Here is a 15,350-nt window from a genome sequence, read left to right as displayed (position 1 = left end):
AATCTACACTTTAAACAACGTTTGGCGACATTACAAGCGCGTTAATTCAAATAAGTTCCTCTCCCCGCTCACACCACACGCACCCACGTGGGCACACTTCCGGCAACTGAAGTCAACGGCTTTCCTAACGGTTTTCCTGCAAGGTCGAGCTATTTCATCTTCGTGGCGGACCGGCATGGCTAGAACACAAATGACGTCACACGACAATGCAGCTTGCTGATTGGCCGGGCATTGACTCAAACCACTGGACCTGAGTTGTGGTTCGCACCAGGGTTACAGAGTCAGAGTCAGAGTCGGGTGGAGTTGACAGTTGTGGCCGGAGTCAGAGTCGGAGTCGACTTTGGAAGCCGGAGCTGGAGTCGGAGTCTGGGTCACCGAAAATCAATTGATACCGCAGCGTATCCGGACAAATCTTTGCATGGCATTTCTTCGTCGCGCAATTCTTCGTCCGCAAAACTTCGTCCGCTCATTTCTTCGTCCGCCCATTTCTTCGTCTCCGCCTTTCTTCGTCTTGCATTTCTTCGTCTCGCATTTCTTCGTCTCGCATTTCTTCGTCTCGCATTTCTTCGTCTCGCATTTCTTCGTTTCGCATTTCTTCGTCTCGCATTTCTTCGCCTCGCATTTCTTCGTCTCGCATTTCTTCGCCTCGCATGTCTTCGTCTTGCATGTCTTCGTCTTGCATGTCTTCGTCTCGCATTTCTTCGTCTCGCATTTCTTCGTCTCCGTATTTTTTCGTCTCGCATTTCTTCGTCCGCACATTTTTTCGTCTCCGCATTTCTTCGTCTCGCATTTTTTCCCGCAAATCTTCGTCCGCAAATTGACAGTGCAGCCTGCTGATTGGGCTATTGCCTATTTCATCTTCGTAGCGGACCAGCCATGGCTAGCACACACATGACGTCACTCGGGGCATTGATTCAAATCACTGGACCTACACCAGGGCTATGGAGTCAGACAGTTAAGTGTTTTCGTAATCTGTGACTCGCTTATTAGGTGTAATTTGGCCCTCAGTCGTGCCATAATATTCTGGTGTCACTTGAAACCAATGAGGTTCAGATGACACCGGAATATTATTACACTGTTGAGGGTCAAATCACATCCAATACGTCATTTGAAAGGAATATTATGACACCACTGACGACCAAATTACACCTAATAAGGGAGTCATTGATGGTTAAAACGCTTACCTGTGTCAAATGACACCCCTAGGATTAAAAAACACCTCATGATAGCGTCGAAAAACGCTTATAAGTGTCATTTTACACTGACACCGTGCAGGAACTTACGACACGACACCTAAAATGGGAGTCAAAATTTTGGGAGTCAAATGACTCTTAGGCATGCGATTCTGACCCAGATCAATTTACACTAAAAACCGGTGTATGGACACTGATTTTCAGAATCCGATTACACCATGGGTGTCAGTTTACTCCCAAATAGAGGATCGTGATTCCCGGGGGGAGTAATTATTTTTCTCCGTGTAGAGATTGAACACTATCGACGATGCTGTCAAAACTATCTGTATTGGATTTCAGGCCATGATCAACATTAGGCGTCGGTTTCCTATGATCATTTGTAGTGCATGTGTTCTTCAAAACAACGTCTATCATAATTTTAACCAGAGTTACAGTCGCATTACATATTTTAGGTACTGTGATGATGCCACTGCCCGCTAAAACACTGCTTTTGTGTGTAGATTAATATTATTGCATATGGTATCGGACCGGCTAAACATTACAGCCCACATGCATGGCTGCAATCACAATACCTACTAAGCGCTGTCCTCACCACACAGCAGTGTGATTAGGTACAAGTTTCATCGATGACATCTCACCGTAAACGTCCAGGCGCCTCAAGGGCGGCGGCAGCAGCTGCAGCCACCGTCCCGTCGAGTCAGGAGGAGTGGAGTTGATGCTGGTTTCTGTAGATGGACTGCAAAAGCAAACGAGAATAACGTTGAAGGCTCATACATAAAACTCGCACCTAGATTGATAGGGAGCGGTCAGGTGAACCCAATCGGTTTTTGACAAATAACTAATTCGCGTAAAAAGGGAAATCACGACGAAACTTTCAGTAGCCTGAAGTTGAAATTGCACTCATGCCCTAACATTTCATGCTGCTAATCCAGATGGCCTTAATCTGTGATCTGTTTCTCGAGACCAAGTCGGGCCGGAAATGCGATTCGGAGCCTATGTCAGCGCACATTATCCTTGAGTTTCAAGATTTTTTTTTGTTATTAGAAACGTGCCATTAGTTTGTTCCAAGCTTGGCTACTTCTCAAGTTATTCGAGAAAAACTTTTTACCACCGCCCCCCGTCGGTTCTAAGTTGGCGCAGACCCCCGTCGGTGCGCGGGTTAACCCGGCACAGCCTGGGCTATTTCCGTACCCACGACAGCCTAGGGGGTCGGATCCAGACATGTGCACGGATCCCAGACAACCAATCACGGAAATCGAGATGGCCATTAGATTGACGGTCTTCAAGCATGAAATTATGGTGGAAAACATGGCTCATAGAAGCCTCTCAATGAACCAACTATTTTGCATTCCTTCAGGGTTAACAGTTCTGAGAAAATCCCTCAAGATCCATCTCGGATCCATGATTCGTGGCCATGGATCCGAGATGGATCTTGAGGGATTTTCTCAAAACTGTGAACTCTGAGGGAATGCAAAATAGTTGGTTCGTTGAGAGGCATCTATTAGCCATGTTTTCCACCATAATTCCATGCTTAAAGTCCACTAATCTAGTGGCCATCTTGATTTTCGCGTTTGGTCGTCTGGGATCCGTGCCCATGTCTGGTCGGATCCGACCCCCCCCCCCCACCTGTTATCCCGCGCGGGGATAGGGGGTAAATTTTACCCCCTCGCGAATTTTTGCAATATCTCAAAAACGGCGGCGCGCAGCGCCGCCAAACTTTCAGTACCTTTTTTTACATCAATTTGACACATTCCCTGAAAATTTGAGCGAAATCATTCGGAAATTTTATGAGAGAATGACGTTTTACTGACGTCATGTTCGCCATTTTCGCCTCAAAAAGTGCAAAATTTCAAACGACGCTAACATTTTCGTTTTTCAGGGAATCAAGACGTAACAAAAAAGGTTATACGTGATTCTACTTTGTCTATCAAATGGCTATCTCGGTTTTTTGAAGATCTTGGATTTTGGCCCCAATTTTTCCAAAAAACTGACTTTTTTGGGAAAATAATTATAACATCAAAAATTTTAAGTGTATCGAAAAAAAACGGAATGTGTCAGAGAAGTGGTCTATGTGCACCTACATATCAATTTTCAAAAGAATCGGTTCAAAAATGTGGGAGTTATTCCAAATTTAATGACGTCACGACACACAAAATTTTTGGAAAATGATTTTCTTTGAAGTTCTAGACCTCGTACAGAAACAAAAAATAGCACCATTCGATTCGCCGTGAAAAACTACATCAGATGGACACCTTTTTAGGCCTTAACAACCAACTTCAAAATTTGACCTTACTTGACCTGACCTTGGCCTGACCTTGACCTGAAATTCATCTAGAGGTGGTCCATATCACTTATTGAGTGTGCCTATTGAATTATATGAATAAAATGACCCATAAAACATGTGTCGCACATGCCCTTTTCTATATTTTGTTTTTGGTGACCTGACCTGACCTGAGCTGACCTGACCTTAACCTTGACCTTTGAATGATATTGTATGCAACGAATATTGTCTTGGTAGCCTAAGAACACGTTTTGGGCAATCAGTCTCAGTCCATGACTCCATTCTTCGGCAACTACGGTGCAAGGCCGATACTGTTGAAACTTGCAATTTGTACCCTTGACCTGACCTTGACCTTGACCTCAAAATTTAAATTAAGTACATGTTTTTAGTTGTTCGTGATGAGATCTTTCGATTGGCCAAAACACTCTTAACCTTCCAGGCGGGGGGCGGGGCATTTTTTGCACCCTCCCCCTTTAGTTTTTTTTTATACCTATATCTCCAGAACCGCTGCGCCGAATGTCACCAAACATTCAGTATCCTCCCAGGAGTAGCTATTACACATTGTGATGCAAATTTTTCCAAAGGTTATGATAGGTTGGCCGCAAATGACGTCAAAGTGATGTAATTTTTGCCATTTTCAACCCCAAAAAAGGTTTCGCGAGAAGAGCTGTCAGGCCTACATAGAATTACTAGCGCTACGATACTGCTATATCGAAATTTTGAAAATTTAGGAATTATACCCCAAAAATAAAAAAAAAACTTTTTTTGGATAAAATAGCAAAACAAAACCAAAAACTTTTAGATTTTCGAAAAAAAACGGAAAATTTGTAATAGCCCCTAGTGATTTCTGTTTACATACCAAATTTTAGATCGATACCTCTTTTTGTGGCCAAGTTATAGTGAAAAAAACTTAAAAATTGATGACGTCAAATTTTCAAACTTAAAGGTAGTGTGCCAGCTTTCCTGGACCGTATGGAGTTAATGGCCCAGATAAGGAGAACCGGATTTTTAGAACTTATCCATACCTTCAAAACATGGGCGTAACCACCGCGCTGGAACGCTGGAAATTCCAGCTTTGGGATGCTGAAATGCCGCCCCCGGTAGAGGAAGTCTGCAATTGCGGGACTCGCGGACTTCAAAACCAAGAAAAAAAACGGCACTGCTCGGTCCACTATACGCCTGACCTCAACGTGCCGCTCCTCACTAAAATAACTAGGTGCCCTCTACACGCCGCCCCTCCCAGATGTCCTTCCGCCCCTCCGCACCAACTTCCCCTCAAGTTCCTCGGAGCTCTCTATGTGCCGCCCCTCACAGAACCCCGCCGCACTCAATGTGCCGCCCCTCCGCATATAGCTCTATCGCCGTCTGTGCCGCCCTCCCCAGAGTACCTCGGCGCTCTCTATGTGCTGCCCTCGCCACAACTTCCCGCCGCCCTCAATAAGCCGCCCCCCCCCCCCCAATGCTCTATCGCCATATGTGCCCCCACCCCCCGAAGTGCCTTGGCGCCCTCTATGTGCCGCCCCTCACCACAAACCCCGCCGCCCCCAATGTGCCGCCCCTCCCCACAACGCTTTACCACCGTCTGTGCCGCCCTCCATAAACGCCTTGCCGCCCTCCCCAGAGTATCTTGGCGCCCACTATGTGCCGCCCCTCGCCACAACACCCCGCCGCCCTCAACAAGCCGCCACTCCCCACAATGCTCTATCGCAGTCGGCGCCACCCTCCCAAGGCACCTTGCCGCCGCTACGTGCCGCCCCTCCCCAGACGCCTTTCTGCCCTTACGCGCCTCCCCTTCCCAGAATGCGTCAAAACGTTTAATGATTCGCCCCTCCCTATAACGCTCCACCGACGTCTGTGCTGCTCTCGTCAGGCGCTGTGCCACCTCTCCCCGGAATGATAGCCCTCGCTGGCCCGGGGGGGGGGGGCGTTTTTCGCCCCTAACCCTAGCGAATATTTCGGCGATAGCTCAGTCAGGGGTGCTTAAATTGCTGCTGTTTACATATAATAACTACGCATTGACTTGGCGAATTGTGCTGAAACGTCTCCGATAGGTGAACATCGTGCGGACCGGGGGATTCATAATTCCATGGCTAGGTATCACAGTTTGGTTGCTACTCTTAACGTGCGCAAATGAAGGACGTGCGCACGTTTTGGCGGGCTCTGTATGCTGCCCAACACAAAGTGTTACATTTTGGGCTCGATAAGTCTAAGGGATTCGCCTATGCGAATTCAGCCCATGAGAGCGTCAGGTGAGACGCTCTGATCGCAAACAACCATCGAAGTCGCGAAATGGCCCTGTGTGATTGCTTGATGTAAGCATTCCGAGCCAACGAGTAGTGCCCTGAGCGCGCAGTAAGACTCAAGAGTAAAGCTGAGCACTTGAAAGAGTCCTCGGTCTACTGTGGGGCCCTTGAGTGGGTGAGGTCTTTGTGAGGTCTTCAAAAACGGCCGCAGAGCCGCGATTTTGGCAGCATCGTGTTCGCCTTGCTCAGGCGCGTCGAATGATATACGTTTTGTTTGGGTGAGGTCAACATAGGGTGTTGACCTCGGGTCACGGTCAGGTCAGCGCCCCTAGGTCACGAAGTTGGTCGAATGAGGTCATATCGCATATCATTCGATTCGGCAGGTCTTCCCGAGTCCATTGCTGGCTTTCCCGACCCGCTAGCTCAATTTGATCGGGAGTTATTGACGAAAAACTAATATGACCCTAATGACGTCATGAAAGGTCAACATTGCAAAAGTGACGCACGGAACCTTGCAAGGAGTGCATGAAATCACGATTCTGTGTGCTTGAGATAGTTGGAGATCGTTCCCGGCGCCAGAATAGCAGTTTTCATTTTGCCCCATTGACTTATAATGGTGAGGTCACGAAAATGACCTGACCTCATATGACCTTTAGGAAAAATCCGAGATATACAAGTTGTTAGTTTCCTAATGGATACTAGGTCCTGCAAGTTTCATTTCCCTGTGAAAGCTCCTCTGGCAGTGAGGGCGTTGCGAAGTAGCGACATCTGAAGACCGTGCAGAGATTCACTTATGACATCATAAGTCAGTGACCTGACCTGACCCGCAAATGCGGTTGGTGTCAAAAGATCCGGCTTGAATCAAAGGTCAGGTATGCCAAGTTTCAGCTCTCTATCGCCGGCGTGTTCGGAGCTATCGCGAAAAAAACCCTATGGGGGGCACCCGCCCCCCTCGGCCGGCGAGGGTTAATGCCGCCCCCGGAGGAAGTTATTTCCAGCCCATTTTTTTAGGAGTGATTACGCCCCTGCTTCAAAACTCATGGAAACGTCTTAAATTCTTCAAATTTTGAGTACCCCAGTGCGAAATTCGCCCCGACGGGTTGTCGGTCGTACCCCAACCACATTTCACACCACTATGAACAATAAATGCACACACTGAAATCGCTATTACCGATATGCTCATCCAATCAAGTTTCGATAAACCCGTTCATCATAATCTCCTGCGGTTTCGAACACGCCTGTTAGGTGGTGCGGTAGACCGCGCCCAAAGCCAGGGCCCCGGTAACGTGAGGTAGCCGAGTCGGGGCAGCGTGCGCTGACCCAAGCCGGGGCCGCGCGTCCTCCCGGTGTCATGTGATAGCCCGGGGCTGCCCGCGGGGATGCGGTAGACCGCGCCCAAAGCTGCGGCCCCGGCTTGGGTCAGCGTACGCTGCCCAGACTCGGCTACCTCACGTTACCGGGGTCCTGGCTTTGGGCGCGGCTTCTGCTCATACTTTGTGGTGCGGTGGTGGTGCGTCGGGCCGCGCGCTCTGACTTCGGCCAAGAAAAATGCGACAGCTGATCATTGTCATTTCTGCCACTTGCATGTGGTGAAATGGGGTCATAACTTAAGAGACGGCTGTTTCATATCAATTATTTTACATAAAATCATATTTCAAACCATAAATAATGTTCGACAGCCAAATAAAAAAACAGTACCAATACAGGCTTACAGTTTAAGGCTCGACATTGTGTTGTCTACGATTAGACAGCTGATAACTCATTCCCGTACGTCGTAACTCTATAATGACCTTTGCTTATTGTCACATGTGCGCCGCATTCGCGATTGTTGCCGACGCCTGTTTGCAGGTCAGCCCACTACAGTTGTTATACATATCGAAAAACCGATAAACTTTTAGGCGAAAAAGGCACTATTCCTAGCCCATTTTTGATTTTTTTTTGCGATATTAGGTAAAAACAGAAGCTTCTTATCCTAGGAAAAATAAAATGAGAAATCTTTCAAAGGTGGCACACTACCTTTGATTTTTTAAGCAATTCTTGACCACGTAGCGCAAAACAAAGATCACCATTAGACTCCCCGTGACGAGCTGTATCGAATCAATACCCAATGAGGTGCAAAACTATCATCTTTGAAATTTGACCTTTTTTGACCTGACAATTGACATTGACCTGACATCCACCAGAAAGTGACATAAACCGTACCTGATGGTCTTATAACCAACACCATTGAGTTGGAAATTAAAAAAATTGGCCATAAAACATGCATCGCACAACCCTAGCCCTCGCCCTGGCAGGACATTCATAACACGGCCTGGCGGGGGGGGGGGGTCGATGCGACCCCCCCTCGCGATTGGCTCCTATGGCACCTAGAAACACCAAATTTGGTAGGTAGGTGGGCTCGCTGGAGTTCTCTCCCCTGTGCAAATTTGGTTGCTCTAGGTCAATATTTAGGGGGGTTTTGAGGGGTATAAATGTAAAAATTTCGCTAAAAACAGGTCACAAGTTTTTCGCTTATAACTTTTGATCTAATTAAGATAGAGCAAAAAGAAAAGCACCAGTGAACTCAGCACGTCAAGGCGCGTCGAATGATATACTTTGTAGCTTGTTTAAGTGTACTTAAAGTTTTTCCTAATTTTTAAGTAAACTTTAATTAATCAATGAAATTCAAATTAACCAAATTGCATCATATCGCATGTCATTCGATTCGGCTGATCACCAGGAACACAATGATACCATTTTTAAGCTCTAGCGTCATTATGTGCCAAGTTATTGGCAAAAACGTAATTTGACCTCAGTTGACCTCATTTGACCTGACCCATGGATAAGTACACCGAACAATGAAGCACCAAGTGACCTGCTGTTAAGTACTGTGGTTTCAAAGCACAAAAGTGATAGAACGAAGCTGATATCTCTAGTATTTTCCGAATTTAGTATTTTCCCATAGGCTTAACATTACGACGTAATGACCTCTTACTGACCTCAGGTCAGTGACCTCAAAAAACCCGAACTATATGTTATACAACTCGGTGAACTTAGCACATCTTGAAGGTTTGAAGGAAATCAGTCCAAAACTGTGAGTTGGACAGGTGCAAAAAGAAAATTGAAATTTGACCATGACCTTGTACCGGTTTTTCTGACCTGTGACCTGACCCAAGGTCATCCGGACCTCAAATTGTCAGGTCATATTTAAAAAGGTTGCCTTATAGGCTGTGCAAAATTTGGCGGCGCTGCGCGCCGCCGTTTTTACGCTATCTTCGAAAAACCTTAGGGGGGGGTTGCAACGACCCCCCCTGCCAGGGCGAGGGCTAGTAAACTTGGGTTCATGTGCTGACCCTTGGTGACCTGACGTGTGACCTGACCTGGTATGACCAGTGACCTCTAATAGCAACATATGTGCTAGACAACTGACGCCCTATCGCTGATTTTCGACAAAATGCGTTTCACTCGGTGTTATTGCGCTTTCCCTAGAAGACCCGTGAACGGTCAAACATTTTATCTAAGACCTGACCTGTGACGTCATCGGTGACCCCGAGGTCAATGAAATTTGCTTTCCCTGGACAAATTTGACAGGGCTTTCGAAAGCCGTTTGAATTTTACGGATCCGTCCAGTAGTTTCGGATACGAGGGGGGGGGGCAAAAAAATGCCCCCCCAACGCTCGGAAGGTGGCCGGAAGGCCCACCGCCTGCCGGGTTAAGATTAAGGTCAACTTTCGGGTCAGGGCCAGGTCAAAGATCAAATTCTGGGGTTTTGCATGATGAGGCTTACGGACAGCGGAATCGATAGCTCCTGCTTGAAACTCACCAAAAATGACCTCAAAGGCCTAATGAAGGTACCATGTGCCGGTATACGGGTCATACTAAGCACGGGTCAAGGTCAGGTCAGGTCACGAAAGGTCACGTTTTTCACTTTTTGACACATGGGCATGCGACACATGTTTTATGGCTTATTTTTCACGCCGAAACAGATGGTCATGGTTATATGTGACCCAAAGTCACTGTCCTTGTCATCAGCAAGCAGAAAAAATATTTATACTATACATTACCAAGTGAGAACTTAGAACAAAATCATTTTTTTCAACTTTATATTTTTGATATAAAAATGCACTTTTCTAGGCGAGCTTTGTCCCAGAAATCTAATGCTGCCATTTTTTTTTTCACATGCGATGTTCAGAAGTGCCTAAAACTCACGAAAATGCTTATGACGTCACTCATGCCCTATACATGTTGGAGCTATTTTTTACAATTTGGGGGTCGAAAATCAAGATAGAAAGTTGAAATTTGGGACATCTAATGTTCTAACAGAGCTCTAAAATATATATTCCGGTTTTTTAAAATAAAAAGATTATTAGATTTATGAGAAAAGCGAGATAGCCATTTAACCCGCGAGTTGCGGGGGGGGGGGGCGTTTAACGCCCCCACTTTTTTCGCCGGGCCATAGCATAAAAACGGTGCGCCGCAGGCGCGCCAAATTTTGGGTACCTGTAGGGAATTGACTGAAGTTTATTGTGACAAAGTTTCAAAAAAATCGGTAGGAAAATTTTTGAGATATCGAGGTTTTAGTGACGTCATGATATCTGAGTTTTCGACCAAAAACGGCATATGTTCAAAAAATCATATAAAATCACAGAATAGACATACAGACATATCGTAAACGCCATTAGACTGCCAATACCATGAACAATCAAATGGCTTCGATTATTGATTATCGTTTCTCATTTTCCAAAATGTTGAACTGAATCTTGGTAATTTCTCGTGACTACTTCACGACCATGATACATGCATTTCTTAAATTGAACTTTTTGAGCCAGACACGTACACATATGATAAAATGAATGTCACCATCGTGTTCTACGCCCCAAATTGCCCATAAAACATGTGTCACAGGCTGGGAATATCAGTTTTGATTTTCGGGGACATGTGCCTACCCGGTTGACCTGACCTTGACCCTGACCTATGCTTGACTAACCCCTACATGGAGCTGACACTCTTGTAGGCCTTATATGATGGATTGTGCACCGTTTTGACAGAGTTTATGACGAGGGGCGCCCATTGCGAAGTCTTGAAATCCATGCTACTGAAAGCCCGATTTCAGGTGTTTGACCTGACCTTGACCCGACCTGTGACCTCAAAATTCAACTTTTAAGTACTCATCTGAAGCGACTCGTCGCGTTCTTTCGTTTGCCGCCTCGTGCGTTTCGCTGCGCCTATTGGTTCTCGAGTTATGGGCTGGGGGCGATTAACGCCCCCCCCCCCCAGCAAACGGTGGGTGGCGGAATACCCCAGCAACTGCCGGGTAAAAGAAGATGCAAAGTTGATGCATCCCCCCTAAGGTTTTTCACGAATAACTCGCGTAAAAAGCGGCCGATCGCGACAATACTTTCAATACCCTCGCATTGATCAATTTTACACCTACCCTGAAAATTTCATGACCCTGATCCAAATGACCTTTGACCTGTGACCTCTTTTCCGAGACCATGTTTGGCCGGAATCGCGATTCCGCGTATGTCGGCTCGCATTAGCCGCGCGTTTGCAAGCTTTTCGTGGTTTAAAACGCTCAAACATGTGATTTGATGTTGCTTCCATACATTAGGGTGGGTGTCAAGGTCACCTGAAGGTCAGGTCAGGTCATTGACCTTTGGTGACCTCGAGTGACCTCGGTTCACTTTTTCGAGTTTTACACGTTTCTAGGCTAGTTTTTGGAGCTGAAGTCGAATTGAGCAACCATTTGAACATTTACGAAGTAGTTTTGGTGCCTTCGTAACATGATACAAAGCTGTCAGAGGCGGTTGACACGTATTACGAATACCCGTCATAACCCCTACCGGTTGACCTGACCTGACCTGACCCGACCTGGTCTAAATGCTTAAAGACATCATCTCTGATCAAAACTAACACGATATTCGTGATCAGCACCCCGGAAAATCACATAGCAGCCACACTTTACAACTTTCTAACAGGTCCCGATTTTCCCGGTTTTCGGGTCATTGACCTGACCTGCTGGAAGGTCACCCGATGACCTAGGACCTTAAAATTGGGTATCATCGGTTTCCTCTCGTGACGGGCAACACGCTCGTTTTTTCCGCGAAGCTCTAGCTCGATCAGGGGCCAAACGCGAGGGGGGTCGTACCAACGAAGGATGTGCCGTCGAAGGACGCAAAATGGCCTGTGCCGGCGAGGGTTAAACCCTTGATTGTTGGCGATTTTTTTAACATTTACCCTTTTTGGACGAAAAAAGCCATGTAGTCACATCAATAAAATCAATATATCTAAAAAAGTTTTGAAAATTTTGCATAAATTTGTCAGACGTCAAATTGATGAGAGAGAAGGTATACGAAGTTTCAAGTTGATAGCGTAAGTGGCTCGTGGGTTATTCATGAAAAACGGAGGGGGGTCGGATCCGACCCGCCCCCAGGCGGTCGCAGGCTAACCGGTCACTAACGGTGTGCCAAATTTGGAGGCAATTGGCCCAGCCGTTCCTGACATCTGGAAGCGGCACCCTGCACGTGCGCACGTGCAATCTGGGTCCACTCCAAAGTGACTTTTGCACGGCACTCTACCAACCGGTGCCTAACCGCGTACCAAATTTGAGCGCAATCGGCCCAGCTGTTCTCGAGATCTGGAAGCGCCCCTGCACGTGCATACGTAGTAGCACCCTAAACGTAACACATGATAATGCATTGCCTGGAGGGTGCCTACCTACTTGCCAAGTTTCAGCAAAATCGCCCTACTGTTAAAGGTATTGTGCCAGCTTTCCTGGACCGTATGGAGTTAATGACCCAGATAAGGAGAACCGGATTTTTAGAACTTAGCCCTACCTTCAAAACTCATGGAAACGTCTTAAATTCTTCAAATTTAGAGTACCCCAGTGCGAAATTCGCCCCGACGGGTTGTCGGTCGTACCCCAGCCACATTTCACACCACTATGAACAATAAATGCACACACTGAAATCGCTATTACCGATAGGCTCATCCAATCAAGTTTCGATAAACCCGTTCATCATAATCTCCTGCGGTTTCGAACACGCCTGTTAGGTGGTGCGGTAGACCGCGCCCAAAGCCAGGGCCCCGGTAACGTGAGGTAGCCGAGTCGGGGCAGCGTGCGCTGACCCAAGCCGGGGCCGCGCGTCCTCCCGGTGTCATGTGATAGCCCGGGGCTGCCCGGGGATGCGGTAGACCGCGCCCAAAGCCGCGGCCCCGGCTTGGGTCAGCGCACGCTGCCCCGACTCGGCTACCTCACGTTACCGGGGCCCTGGCTTTGAGCGGGGTCTACCGCAGGTGGCTTCTGCTCATACTTTGTGGTACGGTGGTGGTGCATCGGGCCGCGCGCTCTGACTTCCGCCAAGAAAAATGCGTCAGCTGATCATTGTCATTTCTGCCACTTTCATGTGGTGAGATGGGGACATAACTTTAGAGACGGCTGTTTCATATAAATTATTTCACATAAAATAATATTTCAAACCATAAATTAATGTTCGACAGCCAAATTAAAGAAACAATTCCAATACAGGCTTACAGTTTAAATTCGACATTGTGTTGTCTTGTCTACGATTAGACAGCTGATAACTCATGGGAAATCATTGGAAGGTGGCACACTACCTTTAACGCCAGACCCCTTGAGACCCTAATTTCTCGCGATCATTTTTGAATGCGTGGAAGAATTTCAACCAAGTTCAGGACATGGCCGTTTCAAGACCTGCCAAAACTTTTACAATTTAGATATTTTGTCGCCATTTCAATATTTCAGGCACTTCTCATTGACTCGTAATGTTAAATTTCGAGCAAGATTTTCACCCGGTGTGTAGAGGCTATCACCAGTCAGTCCGTGATACGTTATGACGTCACAGCTAAGCCCCGCCTCTGTGGTCTTGGCCTGCGGCGGTTTCGGGCCGGCGCGCGGTCACTCGCGCTGTGGCGGGGAGCGGGGACGGTCGAGCGGCGCAGAAAGCCGGCGGAGTTGTGCGTAACGTCTTTTCTGACAGTGCCCAAAGAGCGACATGATGACTGAGGAGCCATAAATGCTCAATGCGCATTGCTTGTACAAGGCTGATATTATGTTCTCGCATATTTGTTTTATTTTTATAAGCTGCAAAAGACGGGCAGATGGCATATACCTGACACAAGGTTAGGAAATATTCACCTGTATTTAAAGCCTATGGCGTTGCATATAATGCGATAATGGGATGTTGGATGTCATCAAGTAATTAGCTGCTGATTTGTACATCGCTATGCACCCATTGACCAACGCAATAATTAGTTAATTGCCTTCGCTTCACATCATAGGGCTCGCTCGTATTTCACCAAGCAGATATCCTCCATCGAAAATCGTATTTGTTAGGAATCGTTAACCCGCGCCCTGGTGTGGGTCTGAGCCACCTTCGCCCTGGTGGGGGGGGGGCCAAAATGACCCCCCCCGTCTAACTCGAAAACGAAGAGGGCTAGGAAGACGCGGAAAAAAGCAAACGAAAGCCCATAACAAGTACGTTCGAAAGTATTTCGGTCATTTTTTCGCTAAGGTCAATATTGAGGTCGCTAGAGGTCATCATGGGTCAAATTTCAGTGTTTTCGGTGTTGCCGGACATATTCCGCTGTAGCTCGGAAACTAGAAGAGCTAGAGAGCCGCGGAAAAAAGCAATCGATAGCTCTTTTCAAGCTCTTTCGCCAAGGTTCGTCAGATTTGACCTCAGCTCAATGGTTTGGCCTACAGAGGTCATGCAAGGTCAACTTGGCAAATTTCGTTGAAAATGTTTTTAACTATAGCATGCATTCACGAGAAAATAGAGAAACGATTCATGCACCATCGTGCTTGGCTCGTCGAGACGCGTCGAATGATATATAGTTTGACCTCGAAAGGTCATTTTGAAAATTTGACCTCAGGTCAAGGTCATGACCTTACCGAAATAGGTCATGCTGCATATCATTCGATCCGCATTGACGAGACAAACACGATAAACGTCGAACGGAGTCTCTATCTCTATTCAATAACAAGTAAGTGCAGAAAAACCGCTGGTGACCTCTGGTGACCAGGGAGATGACCTAGCGTGACCTCAGCGAGGTCACAAGCAAATGGTTTCACATGGGCTGTGATTTGCTGACCCAAGACACTTCAATAACGAAATATAGGAACAATCACGCCCGATTTAGCTGAAAAACAACTACTTTTCGATTCTCCCATTGACTTATAATGGGGAGCAGCGATGACCTGACCTGACCTTAGGTCACATTTATAAAAAATCCGAGATAGCCATTTTGTAGAGCTGGGTGACATCTTCAAGTACTGTAAATTTTACATCGATCGGATAAAAGCTGTGCCTTTGAGAGAGCTTTGAACTTTTTTAGAGGTGGTGTCAGTTTTGGTGACCTTGTGACCTGACCTGACCTGACCCGAACCCCCCAAAAAAGGACATGATGTAAAAATGTTGAATAAACAGCTATACAAAGTTTCAGGGCGCTAACTCAAGTGGTTTCTGAGTTATCGCTGAAAAACCACAGGGGGGGGGCCAAAATGGCCCCCCCCCCCACCAGGGCGAAGGTTAACGTTTGCTCGAAGCATGTGTGAGTAGTAGGTTGAGGAGTGATGGTCCTCTTGGTCCTATACCGGATGGCCCAGAAAAAACGTTCCCAACTTTAAATCAT

General features: G+C 46.9%; 1 protein-coding gene across 1 annotated transcript in view; it reads right to left on the bottom strand.

Moving 5' to 3' along the window:
• LOC122388220 (actin cytoskeleton-regulatory complex protein pan1-like) overlaps positions 1-15,350 on the bottom strand; it is a 106,427-nt gene that overhangs the window by 11,386 nt on the left and 79,691 nt on the right. The window contains exon 5 of the mRNA XM_043379102.1: positions 1,832-1,929. Coding sequence (XP_043235037.1) covers positions 1,832-1,929 — 98 coding nt within the window. The remainder of the gene's footprint in view (positions 1-1,831; positions 1,930-15,350) is intronic.

This window comes from Amphibalanus amphitrite, unplaced genomic scaffold (genome assembly GCF_019059575.1).
Source record: "Amphibalanus amphitrite isolate SeventyFive unplaced genomic scaffold, NRLGWU_Aamphi_draft 000313F_arrow, whole genome shotgun sequence".
In the NCBI taxonomy this organism is placed as follows: domain Eukaryota; kingdom Metazoa; phylum Arthropoda; class Thecostraca; order Balanomorpha; family Balanidae; genus Amphibalanus; species Amphibalanus amphitrite.
This window is presented reverse-complemented; position numbering and strand designations above follow the sequence as displayed.